Here is a 19,043-nt window from a genome sequence, read left to right as displayed (position 1 = left end):
TAATATTTGATCATTTTCCTTAATAAATAAATGACCAAGTATAATATTTTGTCTCATTTGTTTAACTAGTTTCTCTTTATCTACTTTTAGGACTTGAGTGAAAATCTGATGATGTTTTAAGTCATATTTATGCAGAAATACAGAAAATTCTAAAGGATTCACAAACTTTCAAGCACAACTGTATATTTACACACACAATCAAACATATTTTGTCTTTAACAATTCTTTTATATTTTATTCCAATTTAATAAATTACAATTTTAGGGTAAAATGGATGACCCTGAAGCATTTACCATCACTGTAACCAACACAGGACCTAATAAGTACAGATTTAACATAATAACCAAACAGGTTTCTCATGGTAACACTGATTTTCAACCAGCACCCACTTTTGCCCATACTGGGAATTAATAAAGAAACAACTTATGGCTGAAAGCAATTTTTTACTTCATTGTGGAAATACATGCAATGTATACCATAGGACAGAAATAATTTGAAAAGAAAGGTAAAATAATCATTGGATACGTTTTACATAGCAATCTTCATTTATTTACCACAATTAACCACTCGGGACAGAACAGCCATGAAGTAATGAGCTCTGTTGACTAAGAATACTGGATGCCTGGGTTCAACTCCAGGCCTGCATCTGCCTGTGAGTGGTCTGTATGTTCTTAACAAGTCCACACGTGTATTTTCTTTGGACACAGGCTTCCAAACAAAAAGATGTGTGACAATTTAATTGGCAAGTGTATACAGGCCAAATATCCCTGAATATAGGTGTGTCTTCATAAGACTGCGCTGCAACAGACAAGAGTTTACCCAGTAGAATTGTGTCTAAAGTGGTACAGACAACAGATACATAACCACAATAGTTTACTGTAGCTGTAAACTATGTTTCAATAGCCATCATGTTTATTAGGTAAAATGGAACATCTTTTCAGATCCTCAACCCCTGGGACTGTCAAGTGTGAAAGACCAAATAACATTAAATTCCTAGAATGGTTAATCTGCCAGTTTCCCCAGGTTGTGTGGGCAGAGGAACCTGAATGTAAACATTAAATTACTGTAATACAGTGAGGTAACAAATGACAGTTAAGGTACTATCTAAATGGGAGATTAAAAAAAATTACACACATAAAACCTTTACTTTTTTTATATAAAAAGTATAACAAAAACAATTTCAAAGATTACAACAGTCTTACATTTTACAATAGGCACTTATGTACCTTTGCAGGGGATCGTTGTTTTCTTTTTTTCTTTTTCTGGGCATCTACAACATCTCTTGGTAATTTCTTATCTTTCTTTGTCTGTGCTGGTTCATCTGACACTTTCTTTTCTTGTTTAACATTAACCTGTAAAAGAATAGATTATGTTTATCAATAGTTTGAAATAAACTTTATTCACTTTTGGCTTGATGTAATAAAAGTGATTCTCAAAACAACAAATATCTTATATTAAACCCAGGCAAATATTACTGCCTAGAGAGATCAAAAACAGCATTCCTAAACTCACTCTAACTTGGTACTCTAAAGTAAATATATATATATAAAAAAATCATTGGACATATCTGGTTCTCCAGAACATCAAATGAACGATGGATAAACTCGATACAGGCGTTTTCTTCATGTTCATCGGGATTTTGGCGAAAAAGAGGCATGCAACGTTTTTTTGATGCCATCCGAGTGCGTATCCGACTGAAGGCAAGTGGTGAAAGCCCGTGTGGACGGTCTGATTCGCTACAATGAGTGGAAAAACGCTCTGCATTCAATCCGCGCTCACCTGACGCTACAGACAGCAGAAAAACGCTCAGTTCAGATGTCCATGTGGACAGGGTCTAATGTAAATTCTCCTGGTATTAATTTATGAAATCATAGTGTAATATAAAACCTGAGACTGATAGTTATCATAACCTTACCTCACTGTCTATATGTGTGTAAACAGCCCTTAAATCCCCGGCTTCTAAAGTATAAAAAAACTATGACAGAGAAACAGTGAATGATTCCCATATCTAAAAATCAGCTAATGTGCTTACTAATTTTGCTATTTTTAGGCAGAAAAAAACAACTGTAAATCACCACTCTGTATATGCTGAACTCATTCAGTTTGCTTTAGTTTCTTTTGTCTTTCAGCTATTGAGTTTTTGACATTCAAATATGTCATATTCATGTCTCTTTTTCTCTCTCTCTCTGAATCGGTTGTTATAGATTACCTACAAATTTATTCAATCAAGATGACCAACACAATTTCTGACATTGGTATAGGTGCATCTGTTACATAAAACACATGTTATCAGGCTCAGGTCTGAATGGATTAGACGGTTTCTACATACCTATAAACAAAAACTGTCAATACTTACTTTTGGATAAGGGACACAAATTTAGCTTACATTTCACAACTGGTATTCAACCCATTCTTTATCAGACGAAAACATCCTGCTTAATACCACAGAAGATAATAAAAGGTCACATTTCCCAGGATTTTATTATTAATGGTCAAAGAATGTAATAATTTGTTTTAACTTTCAAGAGGAAAAGTGTCCTAAACTGTCTCTTTCCATTTTTTATAACAATATTTTGTATATAGCAAAATATACTTATTTTGTACACTTTGAAGGTGGCAATATCTCATAACTTGTTAACTAGGCTGGCCTTGAAAGCCACAAAATAAAACAAAGAAACATTAATCTTCATCTGCAATCAATTAAGATCATATTTTTATATAGATTTGTGCGAGTTATGCCCGAGCACCCACATTAACATCTAGTTGGATGAAATAACATTTGCTATGAGCACTCAGAATTTTCTTCTATCACAATTACTGTTCAGGTGGGACTACTATTCCATGTTAAATCACCCCACCTACAGTCGGTCAGCCTGCATTTATAACAAATTCTGGAGAAATGGACTGCAGACCTGCCTTGGTGTCTGACTTAAACACAGGTGAGTAACTCCACTTGGACATTTATGAATCACATGAACTACACCAAAAAAGACAGCTAACTGCTTTAAACTATCAAGTTAAAGTATTTCTGACAACCAAGTTTACATCTGTCATGTTAGCCTATGCTCAATCCTGGACCACACCTGAAACAGAATCCTGGTCAATATTGAAGAACTGCTGAGTAATGCAAATTTTATTCATGAATGCATTTTTATGTTGTAGTGTTAGTTGTGCCACTACATTATATATAAGATCTCTTTCTGGACTGAGGTCAAGTGCTAGAAAGATAGCACAACAAACTAAATTTTGCTAAGCATCTGGTCAAATTTGCTTGCAACTTTCCAGTCTCGTCTTGTTTGCACATACTAAGATGATGAAATTCCAGTACCTCTTTCATCTGATTTTTAAAAATGAGCATCAAACTATTAAAAATTTAAATCAAAACAACTGCCATTATTGGTTTACCCAATACAATATTAACACAATTAAAACCATAACATGGGATGTGAAGTTAATGACAGTTGTGCACAAGCACTGCAACACATCTACCAAATAAATGAGCCTTATTACAGATCTGTTAAATTTGTTTAAAACTATTTTACTGCTAGTCGTGTCTGAGAGAAAAAAAAACAACAAAAAAACTTTTGTTGCATTCACTGGTAACTACAAAATGGTGTGTGTGAGAGAGAGAGAGAGAGAGAGAGGAGAGAGACTGCTGTTTCTGTACGAAAAGATATGCATGCAAATCTCCGAAATCAACTAAATTCCACATCTGATATGCATCTTGCCTTTTCATCACTGAACATAACTGGATTAGAGTTAATGAAGTGTGCTAAGAAAGTGCAGTAACTATCTTATTATATACATTGTTTCCTACTCCAATTTCACATTCACAAAGACAGGGAGTACAAGGCAAGAACTAGCTCATATAGGACAAGTAACCTAACACATATAGGGTTAAACTGATTCTGCATAAGTCACATACGGCAGAAAACAACACTGAACTGGACTTTGGTGACTCAAAATTACCTGTATCTACCTAGGATTCACATCTTAGGGGATGTGAAAGGAAAATTGAGGATCCAGAAGAAAATGAAAGAATGTGCAAAAATATCCACAGGCTCCCACAGTACCTACATATAAACAATTGGTATCTCTAGATAGTATTTGCTATGTAAAAGGAATACATATAATAAACATGGCGATTATGTGCAAAATGTTACATTTTTTGTAGGACAACATTATAGGAATAGTCCAACTGTGCTTTCAGAAAAGCACTGGTGGGGTTTAAACACCCTTTCGGTAAAATTAAGTAAAAGGTCACACTCCATATGTAATCACTGTAAAAACCACACCTCCCTCATACAATAATCACATGGGAACAACTGTCAACATGTGTCACTAGATGAAACTACTGGATTAAGAGATATTACCATAAAAGAACTTACTGGTAAATGCATGGCATATGGCAAATCCTGGGACAATTTATCATGCATTTCTGGGTCTTCCTCGTCATTTTTCACAGTTTCCTCATGAACCATTAATTCATCATGTGGGATAAGTTGATTACCCTGTATTTCCCCATGATCTTTGTTCAGAATGTCATCATGTGAGAGACCCCTGTCTCCCAGTCCAGTATCCAGGCTTCCCATTTTGCCCACTAATGGCTGTTGCAACGACACCAGACCTCTGGAAGACTGCATTGTAGCAGTATCCGTACATTTAAGAAGAATACCTTCCAATTTGTCGTCAATATTCATTGTTCTGAAGGAGACAGTGCAGCAGGCCCCTAAACATATGATGTCAGTTAAGAAGGGAAAAAAGGTAATGTTTATATAAATATATATATTTATTTATTGCTTGGCTACATTTTCTCTAGTTCAGTGAAAACATATTTTGCTTTAAAAAAAATTACAACATAAAATAACATTTTGAAACCAGCTTAATCCAATTCAGTGTCACAAACCAGTATCAGGCAAAAGGTAGGAAATAGCCCTGGACAGGCCAACAGTCTATTGCAGAGCCCATCCACACACACACACACACACACACCCCACTAACGCTCACACCTACACCCAAGGCTGACTTGGAATATAACTAGTTAACATAACAAGCATGTCTTTGGGGATGTGAAAGAAAAACTGGAGTTCCCAGAGAAAGCCCAGACAGAAACAGTGAGAATGTATGAAATCCACAAAGACATCATCCTGTCATATCAGTCACAGGGATAGTTGGAACCTAAAGTTTATATTATTTGAAGGATAAATTAAAAGTTTCATAAACGAGTTATAAAATTACAGTAAAATCAAACTTCTGATTCCATCCTACATAACTAAAATCACATTTTTCATTGTTTTTTAAGGGGCATTCATGAAAATTTCAAGAATTCCATCAACATTTACTTTTTGTTAACTTGATGAATAGCTTCCATACCTACTGAGATTTATAATTTCAGCATGTCAATTAATTTATAGCTAATATGTAATACATTTATTATTATAATATATTATATCTTCAGAGCAGTTACTACACTAACTTAAAGTATACAATTTAGTCTGAAAGCATTTATAAAATGATGAAGTCCAATATTAGCAATTAATGAGGTTAACACAATTTCAGTACTTGCATTTTGTCAAAAACAGGGAGGGGGAAAAAAAAAATAAACGTAGCATTTCGAAACTATTACCTAAAGTTCAATGATGACTTTCAGGCTTAAATCAAGACAGTAGCAAAGGTGTGGTTTGACTTTATGAAGATATAACATGATGGTTCTGATGCTGTGGAGGGGAAAAAAAAGTTTCAGTACCAGAATCACATAGAAAAATACACAGAGCACACTACTGTTAAAAAATACTTTTTAAAATCTTAAATTAAGTCTGAAATTGGAAACCCAAATTTGTTGGTTAAAACCTTTAATAAAACTTTTACTTAATGGAACTAGCTACGACACATTTTTCTCTAGAGAAAAACTGTTAACTGCAATAGTTATAGTATATTCAAAATACATTAAATCAAATGAAATGATAATGTGGCCCTCTAAGAGTCTAATATGTTTAGACCTGTACTATTTGGAATCCAAGGTTCTAGGGGATATGATTTAGAATTACTAAGCATTCAGTTCAGTGTATTTTACTGTGCTCATTCTGCAGCGTATGTTAAGGTGCAAAGAGACATTGGTGGAGAATAGTGTTACCTCATTTTCTAATATATACATTTAGTATGGTAAAAGCAGCATCACCATTTATAATTAATGAAAAAGGTATGGATTTGAAGAGTGTCAAAAGAGAAAAACTGTCATGGGTACAAATATATAAGTATTCATTGAGCGGCAAGGAATAGCTGGTAAATTTTCAATTAAAATATCTTCACGTATTCATGTCACCTTTTTTTAAACACAGGTAGCAACTTATTTAGTATGCTGCTTCACACTATATTTAAGATTGATGAGTGCACTATGCATGCTGCCAGTAACTACTGCATGTGTGATTTATTCAAAATGAAACTACATAATACATTTAAATGAAAGTCTGTTTGTATATGGAGGATAACACTGATGCCATTGACTCTCACTGCTATTTGCACTAACTGCAAACTAGCTATGGGCTTTTACACTAAATGGAGTTAGAAGCTGCTGCAACAAAAAACAATCAGGTTCTGTATATGGTACTAATCTGTCTAGAATGACGCAATTTTTAAATTAAAAAAACAAAACAGGAAACTGACCACCTCTAAAACAAGGTACAATACAAAATTAACAATATCCTATTTTTAAGCTGCATTTCAAAATTGTAAAATTAATCTGAACAAAATCTGATATATGAAAAAATTATATAGCATTAAAAACAACCAAAATATTTTCACACACACTGTTATATCATGTTCAAATCATTTCTGCCCCACACTCCAAACTTCTCACCACTGGATAAAAGTGAATTCAGGAATAAAAATTCCTACAATCTTATTGAAAGAAAATAGCTTCACAAAATGGATGACTGGTACACAGAATGATAACAGGGACACTGATCAATCTTCTGCCACCAATTGAAATTGGCCAATTTTCAGTAAAAAAAGACTCAAATCGGTGATCAGTGAAAAGGTCTATCACAAAAAAATGATATTTTCCGCCTCTGCTTTTCTATGAAATCGATGATGGGTATCAGCCTTAAAAAAACAGATTGGAGCCTCTCAATTAAGGAATTCTGTAGTCTCTTGACAACCATGCAAGAACAAAAATGCACTTTAAAATTTAGGTAATTGAGGGCACTCAAAGCTTTTAAAATGACTTTAAACCATTGCCTAAAAAATTATTATCCTGATTTTGAATCATCCATGTGACACTTGAGGATGACTGAAGGAGTTCCCAGAAAGTAACTAATAGACTCAGCATTAGCAAAATGAACAAGCTGTAAATACTTTATCTAGTTTGGTACACATCTAAAAAACTAACATCCCCCAAAAAAATAAGGAAAAACAAAACTTCTGAAGAAGTCGTAACATTACCAGAGAAAAACCAGAGAACAGATTCTTGCTGTTAAGAGTAAACATTAAAATATATTAATGTTTTAAGAGAATAGGGATAAACTGTTGATGTGATAAAGTTGTTTAAAATTATGAAAGGAATTATAAGAATGGACCTCAGCTGTTAATTTAATATGGTAGTTACTAAACAAGAATACAAGGTTGCATATAGAAGGATATTAGGGTTAAATTTTATTCAAATGCGAGAATGTACTTCTGTAAACAGAGAACAAATTTCACGAGAAATAATTCACAGGTTAGTGTAGCTGAATATTTTCACTGTAGATCTGATATAAACATGGCTTAATATAATAGTTATTTGATTATAATGCAGCCTAAAGACTAAAATGTGTTTTTATCAAAACATTTCTTATGTTCCTTTTACATGATAAAATGCAAGTTTGTTAAAGGGAAAGTGGTTTAATAAAAAAAAGATAGTGACAATCACTTTAAAAACTTGCCCAGTTGTAGTCACCAACTTGTCCAAGCTCAGGAATCTCATATGGCATGGCGTTGCCAGGGACCTTAGAGTACCTCTCTCAGCATCTGGATACTTCTGGCCTATCTTGAAAAGGCAATGCAAAATGCACCCTTTAAACCGAGGTCCAAATGACATTCTGATATCAAATAATGTCAAATTGTCAATCGCTTTCAAGGTTAATCCATATTATAAAAATGCTAAAAGGAATATTTTTAAAGATAATGGAAATCACTAAAAAGCAATACAGGCGATATCTTCAAGAAGGAAAACAATCTTATCTATTTTGATTTGAAGATAAATGGCAAGTATGCACACATTACTGCTGGAGCAAGTTTGTTTACTTTTAATGAATTCCAATGTCGGCATTTTAAAAAATGAAAATAGTTAAGTTTACATCCAATGGACTGTAATGGCTTTTAAAGTTCATTATAAAATTGTTCCCAATGATCTTCCTAACTTGTAAACAATGATTTGACTTAATTCAAAACATATAATGTATTCTAGAAAGAGAAGCTAGGCACTTTGACTTGTGCAGGCTTAATTGTTACTGTTACATGCTAACACATTGTTCTTAAGTCTCTATGGTCACACTGCTGAACTTATAGAAAAAGGAGAAATGTCATGGGTTTAAACGTTCTTTTAAAAGCTTTTTTCCCAATGAACATGCAACATTCTAAAGCAAAATGCAAAACTGAAACCAAAGTACAATAAAGAGTATTCTATTTAAAATGCATAATAGCTCATATAACTGCGATATAAATCATATGTATGGGGTTGCTACTCTGAGGCTGAAAATGATAGTGTATTTTCTTATATTACATACTGTGAAACCTTTTGATGTGTACAACAGGGACAGTAATGACCAAGAAAACACCGGCATTTCATGATAACACTTGGGCCATAATATAGTTTTAAATATTTTAAATATTAGGAATGAATTCTACAATCAACTATGCTTCTGACTGCATATTTTGGGCTACATAAGGTATTTAGAGTCAAAAAAAAAAGTCGAGAAACAGAAAAATATACATGAACAGGACATGAAAATTCAAAACAGAAGGCAATTCAGCCAAAACTCAATCCAGGTTCAAAGCCTTGTAAGGCAAACAAGTGACACATTTCAAATGTCATATTTGTGAATTAAAAATTACAGACTGACATTAATGAAATTAACAGATAATGAAAACCTTCTGGATATTGTAGGTAATCGTCTGCATGCCAATGTTCTACAAAACAAGCTTTAAGAGAAATAAATAAATATTCAGATAATCAATAAAAGTATTTAATCTTATTTGTAAACTAACCTCTCTTTTTCCAGGATGGAGACACTAAGAGTTACAGTCATATGAAAAAGTTTGGGAACCTCTCTTAATTCTTTGGATTTTTATTTATCATTGGCTGAGCTTTCAAAGTAGCAGCTTCCTTTTAATATATGACATGCCTTATGGAAACAGTAGCATTTCAGCAGTGACATTAAGTTTATTGGAGTAACAGAAAATATGCAATATGTATCATAACAAAATTAGACAGGTGGATAAATTTGGGCACCCCAACAGAGATATTACATCAATACTTAGTTGAGCCTCCTTTTGCAAATATAACTGCCTCTAGACGCTGTCCTCCTATAGCCTTTGATGAGTGTTTGGATTCTGGATGGATGGTATTTGTGACCATTCTTCCATACAAAATCTCTCCAGTTCAGTTAAATTTGATGGCTGCCGAGCACGGACAGCCTGCTTCAAATCATCCCATAGATTTTCGATGATATTTAAGTCAGAGGACTGTGACAGCCATTCCAGAACATTGTACTTCTCCCTCTGCATGAATGCCTTTGTAGATTTCGAACTGTGTTTTGGGTCATTGTCTTGTTGGAATATCCAACCCCTGCGTAACTTCAACTTTGTGAGTGATGCTTGAACATTATCCTGAAGAATTTGTTGATATTGGGTTTAATTCATCCGACACTCGACTTTAACAAGGACCCCAGTCCCTGAACTAGCCACACAGCTCCACAGCATGATGGAACCTCCACCAAATTTGACAGTAGGTACCAAGTATTTCTTGGAATGCGGTGTTCTTCTTCTGCCATGCAAAGCGCTTTTTGTAATGAACAAATAACTCAATTTTTGTCTCATCAGTCCAAAGCACTTTGTTCCAAAATGAATCTGGCTTGTCTAAATGAGCATTTGCATACAACAAGCGACTCTGTTTGTGGCGTGAGTGCAGAAAGGGCTTCTTTCTCATCACCCTGCCATACAGATGTTCTTTGTGCAAATTGCGCTGCATTGTAGAACAATGTACAGAAATTTGCTTGGCTTTTCTCTACATTCATAATGGCTAACACGGTACAACACCCTAGTACTACAGAACAATGTACAGATACACCATCTGCAGCAAGAGGTCTTTGGAGGTGATCTGTGGGTTGTCTGTAACCATTCTCACAATATTGTGCATATGCCACTCCTGTATTTGTCTTGGCCTGCCAGACCTGCTAGGTTTAACAGCAACTGTGCCTGTGGCCTTCCATTTCCTGATTCCATTCCTTACAGTTGAAACTGACAGTTTAAACCTCAGATAGCTTTTTGTAGCTTTCCCCTAAACCATAATAATGAACAATCTTTGTTTTCAGATCTTTGGAGAGTTGCTTTGAGGATCCCATGCTGTCACTCTTCAGAGGAGAGTCAAAGGGAAAGAAGCACAACTTGCAATTGACCACCTTAAATACCTGTTCTCCTGATTGGACACACCTGTCTATGAAGTTCAAGGCTTAACGAGCCAATCCAACCAATGTGGTGTTGCAAGTAATTAGTGTTGACCAGTTACATGCATTTAAATCAGCAAAATTACAGGGGTACCCAAATTTTTGCACAGCCAGTTTTTCACATTTGATTTAATTTCATACAACTAAATACTGCTTCATTAAAAATCTTTGTTCGGAAAACACCCCAGTACTCAGATGTTCCTAGGAAATGAAAGACATACCACGGTTATCTTTTTTGCTGAAAGCAGAGTAAATTAATATTCCCAAGCTTTTTCATATGACTGTATGTGCCCACTCATGTAAAAATACACATAACTGGAGAATTTACAGGGCAGATTTTCCTAAAAATACATGTCTCTGAACTGTGTGACACAACCCTAAATGAATATAGATAACAATAATTTATAATAAAAGTGTACCATTCAGAGAATCAAACAATAGCAGCAGTACTATTATGTGCAAAAGCATGTCTCACATTTGTTAGACACATGTCTACAAGTATGTGATCTGAAACACTGTGCTTAAAAAAAATATTTAAACAACCCAAGACACTAATTAAAATGATCATATGTGTTCTAATCCTGCAATGGTGCCCAGATTCACAGTCCACACTCAAACCAGCACAATTTAGTGTATTTTACTGTTGCAAGAAACCAAAGCAAATGACAAAATAAATTATAAGCAGAGTGAGCACATACAGGCACCATAAAAAGCACTGCAGTTGGTAATCAGATCAGAAGTGAAACAGGAATATTATATTTGCACCACACAGTGTCCTTCATTTCTGTAAAGTACTATTTTAAAATAAGACCCTGTAAGCTTGACCTCAATGACAGTGAGAGGGGGAAAAAAGAAACAATGAAAAAAAAAAAACAACAAATCAACTAACTAAAAAAAAAAACAAAACAACAACAACACACTACATTTGTTTTTTCCAGTTCTACAAACAATGGATTTGGAGCCAATTCCAATAACAACAATGCAAAGACCTGTTGACTGCTAGTAGTACTCACGTACACATACACACTGAATCATGCTCGTACAATTTAGGGTCACAGGTCATCCTAATCAGCACAGCATCATATTGTGGGAATATATTGGTACACAAGTGGCTTAATACCTCTTTCCAAATCGACCTTAACGGATCTAGTGGTGTGGGGGTTTGTGTTAAAATACTTTCTCTTTACTATGAGGCATATACTCTGGTGGGGCAAGCAAGCTGTCAGCTATTTTTGCTTATACATTCAATTAAGTATGCATTCGTGTGCATACATGTAGTTTTAAATAAATTATGTACCTTAACAACTACTTATGCAAACATTTTGCAAATCAATAGCCCAGGTCTTATGACTAAATGGAGAAGACTACAAAAATCCTGGTTAAATAAAAAATTCTGGACACAATCAACCCATTTTTTTGAAGGATATGGTGGTAAGTACTGGCCAGAAATAGCAGGTCTGGCACCTGTAACAAGACAAACATGATATAACTTGTTTGAAGAAGACAGGACACTTTTTTCAGATGTTATTGTTGTACATAGGTTTCCAAAAACACATGTAATGTGTATTTCAGTTCACCCTCGATGTCCAGATGCTCAGGATGATTTGCATCTCTATCACAAATGACATTACTTGTTCACAGTTTTCCTGTATATTTTTTTCTATTTTTATTTGGTTTACTGTCTCGTTTTCTATTCCAAAGATGTGTATATCCTGTATTTATCTTTATTTTTTGTTTTATGTAGACATTTGTACTTATTATTATATATGCCCTGTTCATTCTGAATTTCTGTGAGGTGCTTTGAGAATGGGAAAGGTGCTAAATAAATATTTTTTTTTATTATTATTATAAAGACACATACACAGACCATGGTAAAAATCAACTTATCTCAACGTTTTAAAAATCATAGAATCAGTCTGTACTTAACGAGCAAACTTTTGACACCATCACCAAACTTCCACCTGCATGGAAGTAAAAAAAAAAAAAAAAAAATATGAGCAAATGGAGAATATACTGTACTTCCTCCACAACAGACGTTAACCTAGTCATGCCATCCAAATTAATTCTGAACAAGCACAGCCAAACATTTGAATTCTGTGACCATGAGCAAGTCACATCACCTACCTGTGCTCCAACTAGAAGAACAAAAAAAATATGCAACTAATAATACTACAATCGAATGTGATTAAGTAAATGGTATATCCTACAGGTATACAGTATGGCGTAACGGTTAAGGTTCTGGACTTAAACTAGGAGATTGTGGATTCCAATACCGCTACTGACATTGTGCGATCGTGAGCAAGTCAATTCAACAATTGTATCTCAAATGTTGTAAGTTAGACGTCGGCCAAGTAAATACACGTCTTAAGTATTACTTGCTGGTGAAATTGGTCACCGATTAAAAAAATTAAAAAAAACTCAAGATCCTGTTGCTCCAGGAATTAATGATCCCCAATTAATTAATACACAATTCCGATATTATTTTCAATAATGTTACATTTTTACAAAAAAAATCACAGCGCACTTTGTTCTAAGGGCTGTAGTTCCATGCAGAATAAAACAGAATAAAAAACACTCTTGCACACTTAAAAGAGGGGTTCTCGAACGGCTTAGCTCAAGTTATTCAATATATTAACGTTCACTTTACTTTTTCAATGAACTTGGCCAAAACAGGATTTCACACTTTTTGAGATCGTACTAAACGCAGCGCAAGATCGTATGTTACGCTAAAGATGACACATCAGCGATTAGGCCGAGAGAATTCTAGGCCAGGATCGCATAACATTAAAGGTAGGTTTGTCACACGCAATTGTTTGTACCCCCATCTGACGTCTCTTTTCTTTTCTTCTTTTGCCCAAATTTGAGGCGGGGTGAGGGGGGTGAACTTTGATCAAACCTTGAGCGGCGCTCCTCGCACCCAGAGAGAGCCTCGAGTGACCACTACGGAAGTTACAACTTAGACCACCCACAAAGCGCCGCTCAGTCGCCGGTCACAACATTTTAAAGTCTTTTTTTTTCAGTCGCAGATGTCTAATATTTCCATTAAAAAAAGTTAAATAGAATCGTAAATTTCAATGCTATTAATTCGCGTACGAACCCAGGAGCTGCCAATTTGCTCTCCAGGGCCTGCTCGCTGTCTTTTATTCGCGCTACTCGCCATCGCGCAACTACGCTAAAAAAGCAGGTAGCGCCGCAATCGGCGTCCCATTTAAAGCAAACGCGTTGCAAAAATAAATGATCTTAGAAATGAAAAAAGACTGCACCTCTTCACTCTTGTCAAGCTCTAAATGCCTGCCGCTTTATATTTCCCCAAATTTCCGAGATTTTGGAGCTAAGGCCCGCTTGCCTCGGCTGGCTCGCACACACACATAACACACATCCGAACATGCATACATACACAGACAGACACGCGCGCACACACACACAAACAAAAAGCGCAGGCAGCGCACGACGAAAAGTGCCATTTTAATCCCGTAAAGTGCGCAGCGCCACACCGCCTTCCGCCATGAGCGACCTAGCTGAACTGGGAGTTGAATGTCACATACCGGCTCTGCTAAGCGCCGTTAAACACGCCTGGCTGTCATGTTTTGTCTGCAAAAGTTTCTCCGCTGAAGCTCCCTGTGACAGCAACAACATTCCTGCCCGCACGGCCCCCTCCTCGGCGCCGATGCATCATGGGAACGCTCGTTTCGGCGGCGGCGTGCGCCCTGAAGAAAAAAAGGCCCGCGCACTCTGCTGTGCTTCGTGTTTAATCATTTCAGACGCTTCTTTTCGACTTCGTCTTACTAAACAGTGCGTGGGTGTCTTGTTTCAAAAAAGGAATAGAAATGTCGAACAACTGGCAGTTTGTAAGTACAAAGTTCAGTACATGCTTTCTGGTGCCGACTTTGTGATTTTTTTTTATATTTTTAGGTGCAACATTCCCTGTTCACTTATATAGCGCCATTAATGCCATGAATTATATCAATGTTCTTTTCAGAAGAAAAATTAATACGGTGCAAAAAACAAAAGCTCAATGGAAAATAGATTGAAAGCCAATTAAGTTTAAAGACATTAAGGCTATCATCACTAGAAAATTAATAACTGAGCAGGATAAAATTTGTGACGTCTCAAGATTCACTTTATATATACATTACTAGTCAAACGTTTGGACACGCACAAAAAATCTCATGGTTTTAACAGAAATTGAGATATATATATATTTATTAAGCCCGTGACCCTGTAGTTAGGATATAGCGGGATGGATGGTTGGATGGATATATTTATTAAGATTCATTTAAATTGATTTAAAATTGCAGACATTACCAGTGTTGCTAATGGCTATCACTGCTTGAAATTACAGATTTTTATCCCTCCATCCATCCATTTTCCAACCCGCTGAATCCAAACACAGGGTCATGGGGGTCTGCTGGAGCCAATCCCACCCAACACAGGGCACAAGATTTTTAATTTAATCATTATCTATCTGTCTCTTTCTCTTATTTATTTATATATATATATATATATATATATATATTTTTTTTTTTAAATAAAGGAACACTTTGAAAACACATCAGATCTCAATGGGGAAAAAATCCTGCTGGCTATCTCTACTGATATGAACTGGGTAATGTGCTAGGAATGAAAGGATGCCATATCGTTTGAGGGAAATGAAAATGAGGGCTGAATTCAAAGACACTCCGAAAATCAAAATGAAAAAATGATCCCATTGGGATTAATAAAGTATCTATCTATCTATCTATCTATCTATCTATCTATCTATCTATCTATCTATCTATCATGTAGTGCCTTTCACATCCATCTATCTATCTATCTATCTATCTATCTATCTATCTATCTATCTATCTATCTATCTATCTATCTATCTATCTATCATGTAGTGCCTTTCACATCCATCTATCTATCTATCTATCTATCATGTAGTGCCTTTCACATCCATCTATCTATCTATCTATCTATCTATCTATCTATCTATCTATCTATCTATCTATCATGTAGTGCCTTTCACATCCATCTATCTATCTATCTATCTATCTATCTATCTATCTATCTATCTATCTATCTATCTATCTATCTATCTATCATGTAGTGCCTTTCACATCCATCTATCTATCTATCATGTAGTGCCTTTCACATCTATCTATCTATCTATCTATCTATCTATCTATCTATCTATCTATCTATCTATCTATCTATCTATCTAACTATCTACTCCATTTTGCTGAAATTTCATTTCAGCAATTGCAAATGGTACTCAGTAGTTTGCACCATCCCCCCCCCCATGTGCTTGTATGCATGTCTGGGGGCGGCTTAGGCATGCTCCTAATGAGACGATAGATGGTGTCCTGGGGGATCTCCTCCCAGATCTGGACCAGGGCATCACTGAGCACCTGGGCAGTCTGAGGTGCAACCTGGCAGCGTCAGATGGACCGAAACATAATGTCCCAGAGGTGTTCTATTGGATTTAGGACAAGCGAGTGTGGGGGCCAGTCAATGGTATCAATCCTTCATCCTCCAGGAACTGCCTGCATACTCTTGCTACATGAGGCTATATTGCCATGCACCAGGAGGAACCCAGGACCTAGTGCACTAGCATAGGGTCTGACAATGGGTCCAAGGATTTCATCCAGATACCTAATGGCAGTCAAGGTGCCATTGTCTACCTTGTAGAAGTCTGTGTATCCCTCTATGGATATGCCTCCCTTCCCAGACCATCATTGACCCACTACCAAACTGGTCATGCTGAGCGATGTTACAGACAGCATTATGTTCTCCACGGCTTCTCCAGACCCTTTCACATATGTTATGTGTGCTCAGGGTGAACCTGCTCTCATCTCTGAGCAGATTCTAGTATTCTATGGCAAGTGCCAATGGAGCTGCACGGTGTCAGGCGGGTAGTGAGCACAGGGTCCACTAGAGGACGTCGGGCCCTCAGGCAACCCTCATGAAGTCTGTTTCTGATTGTTTGGTCAGAGACATTCACACCAGTGGCCTGCCTGCTGGAGGTCATTTAGCCCAAAAGTTTCACTGACTTGATGCTATACTCCCATTAAAAAGTGTTCCTTTAATTTTTTGAGACGTATATAAGGAAGAGAGAGAGAGATATATATATAGATATAGATCAATGGTTAGCAAGTGTTAATTTTTTGCTGTTGACTGCTTGCATTCTTTGATGTGTACCGGCTCTCACATTGGTTATCTATTCCGCTCTGTCAGCCTCCAGCCCCAGGTCACATTGGTGAAAACTGATCCAGCACCCTCTCTCCATCAGCACCTTTTAACAATAAGGTCATAGGTATTTGTATTTTACATTTTTGATGTCAGTTATATTTTGCATTTATTCATTTGGTCTAGAAACTAGAGGTCAAGGAGTGTCTGTCTTCACTTAGATGCTTCTCTTGCCCAGACACATTCAGTGTGGACTTTTGTTGTTGTATTTTTGTCTTTGGAAGTTTTCTCCAAGTACACTGATTTTCTTCCACATAACAAAAGACATGCATATTACATTAACTGTTAAATTAAAATCGGGAGGTATGAAGGAATAAGGGTATGCTTGAATGAGTTTGCCCAGCAATGGATTGGCGTCCATCTTTGTCCCTTTTGTTTCCAACATGTGCAACACCACAAAGGCCAACACCTAACCAAAATAAAAGTCCCCAAGGAAACACATAAAAATCATTGGAAATGCCACGAAACACAACAGACACAGTAAAAATCCTGACATCCCAATGAGGGTCAATTAAATGGAAGGATAACTTAATCAAGGCTAATCAAAAGCCATTCCTTTGCAGCTTGTGTATTATGAGCAGCCAGAAGTAACAGCCAATACCTAAAGACAAGGCACATTTTTAAGTAAGAACTTCATAAGAAACATTTCAGCACAATAGGGCAAATAATATAAGACATCATTGACAAAGACAGCTCATTTAAACATATTCACTTAATTTATCCAGCTTCAAAGATGGAAGGTCTCTGAAGTGCTACTATAAACTATACTACTTGGTATATTGTTCCACATATCTCTATTTCTTTCTAGAAATACATACTTCCATCTTCTGCCATATTCTTGTTGAAATGTTCACTTTAAAATAACATCTACTATCCACCCTACCTTACTTACTTTCTTTATAATAATAAACACCTCTGCAATGTCGCCTCTTAATCTCAGTTTGCATAAGATAAAAAGATTTGTCTTCTAAGTGTTTCATCATAACACATTCCCCATAGACCTTGAATCCGCCTTGCCCTTATCTGTATTTTCTATAGCATTGGACGTTCTTGTAATATGAAAAGCAGAGCTGAATAGGGAAAATAAAACTATACTATACATACAGTGGATTCAGAAAATATTCAGCGCCCTTCACTTTCTGCACACTTTATTATGTTCCAGATTGTGTATTAAAATTTAATTTAAGAAAATTTGCCATTTTCTTTTGACACGGTCCTTAAGTGGCCCAGCCAAAGCCCATACCTAAATCTCATGAAGTATATGTGGAGAGACCTGAAGATGACAGTTTACAAACACTTCCCATCCAATCTAATCGAGGTTGAGAGGTTCTGCCAGAAAGACTGTGATAGACTACCCAAATCCAGGTGTGCAAAGCTTGTAGAGACTTACCCAGGAAGACTGAAAGCAGGAATTGCTGTCATAGGAGCGTCTAAAAAGTACCGAATTAAGGCTCTGAATACTTATCTGAATGACAGATTTAAGTTGTTGATTTTTAATAAAATTGCAAACATTTCTGAAAAACATGCTTTCACTTTGTAATTATAGGATATTGAGTATTGTTTGATGGGCAAAAATGGCATTCAACTTCAGTGTATTTGTATGTTTCAGTAATCCCTTAACATTTGATAATTTTCATAGTGTTGTTTGTCTAGGTCAGGATGTAAGATTGTGTACACAGTAACTCAAAAACAGATCATTAAAGCCGAACTTGACATAGATATTTCGTATTATAAAATACTAGATTCCTATTGATTTTGAGTCACTCCAGTAGATTTTGCCCAATTGAGAGAATTACATATACTATTAAGTTTAAATGTTAGGGAAGGTAATGTGAAAATTTCAACTTCATGTGTTCAATAGATTTACCAGTACTTGTATAACATACTCCCAAACACAATTTGGCCATTTTTTAAGTGACATATGACTGTCTGTCAGGATCTGAATCCATAAATGTGACCAAGATGTCAGAACTGTAAATGTATCGTAAGAGACTTACAGTACATTTATTTCCTGTATTAATTATTTTATTGTGCTCCAGCCACAGCACAATTCAGGAAAGACAATATTGTTTTTTATTTTTTCAATGATAGGATTCTCTTTATATGATTTAATTT

The 19,043-nt window shown here is 35.8% G+C and overlaps 1 protein-coding gene across 5 annotated transcripts in view; it reads right to left on the bottom strand.

Moving 5' to 3' along the window:
- Positions 1-14,365, bottom strand: part of znf148 (zinc finger protein 148) — a 38,682-nt gene extending 24,317 nt beyond the window's left edge. For 2 of the 5 annotated variants that reach the window (XM_028807990.2, XM_051930230.1), the window contains exons 1-4: positions 14,246-14,365; positions 5,627-5,717; positions 4,389-4,729; positions 1,227-1,352 (exon numbers count right to left, since the gene is read on the bottom strand). In XM_028807990.2, the coding sequence (XP_028663823.1) occupies positions 1,227-1,352; positions 4,389-4,700 (438 nt within the window). In that variant the 5' untranslated portion in view covers positions 4,701-4,729; positions 5,627-5,717; positions 14,246-14,365. Of the gene's footprint in view, positions 1-1,226; positions 1,353-4,388; positions 4,730-5,626; positions 5,718-7,906; positions 8,024-13,519; positions 13,915-13,963; positions 14,149-14,245 lie in introns of those variants that run through there. The other 3 variants (XM_028807992.2, XM_028807993.2, XM_028807994.2) reach the window with 3 other exon arrangements.
- Positions 14,366-19,043: the final 4,678 nt, after the last annotated feature.

The sequence above is a fragment of the Erpetoichthys calabaricus genome, chromosome 8, assembly GCF_900747795.2.
Source record: "Erpetoichthys calabaricus chromosome 8, fErpCal1.3, whole genome shotgun sequence".
NCBI classification, from domain to species: Eukaryota; Metazoa; Chordata; class Cladistia; order Polypteriformes; family Polypteridae; genus Erpetoichthys; species Erpetoichthys calabaricus.
Note: the sequence above shows the minus strand (reverse complement) of the source record. Positions and strands in the feature narration are given on the sequence as shown.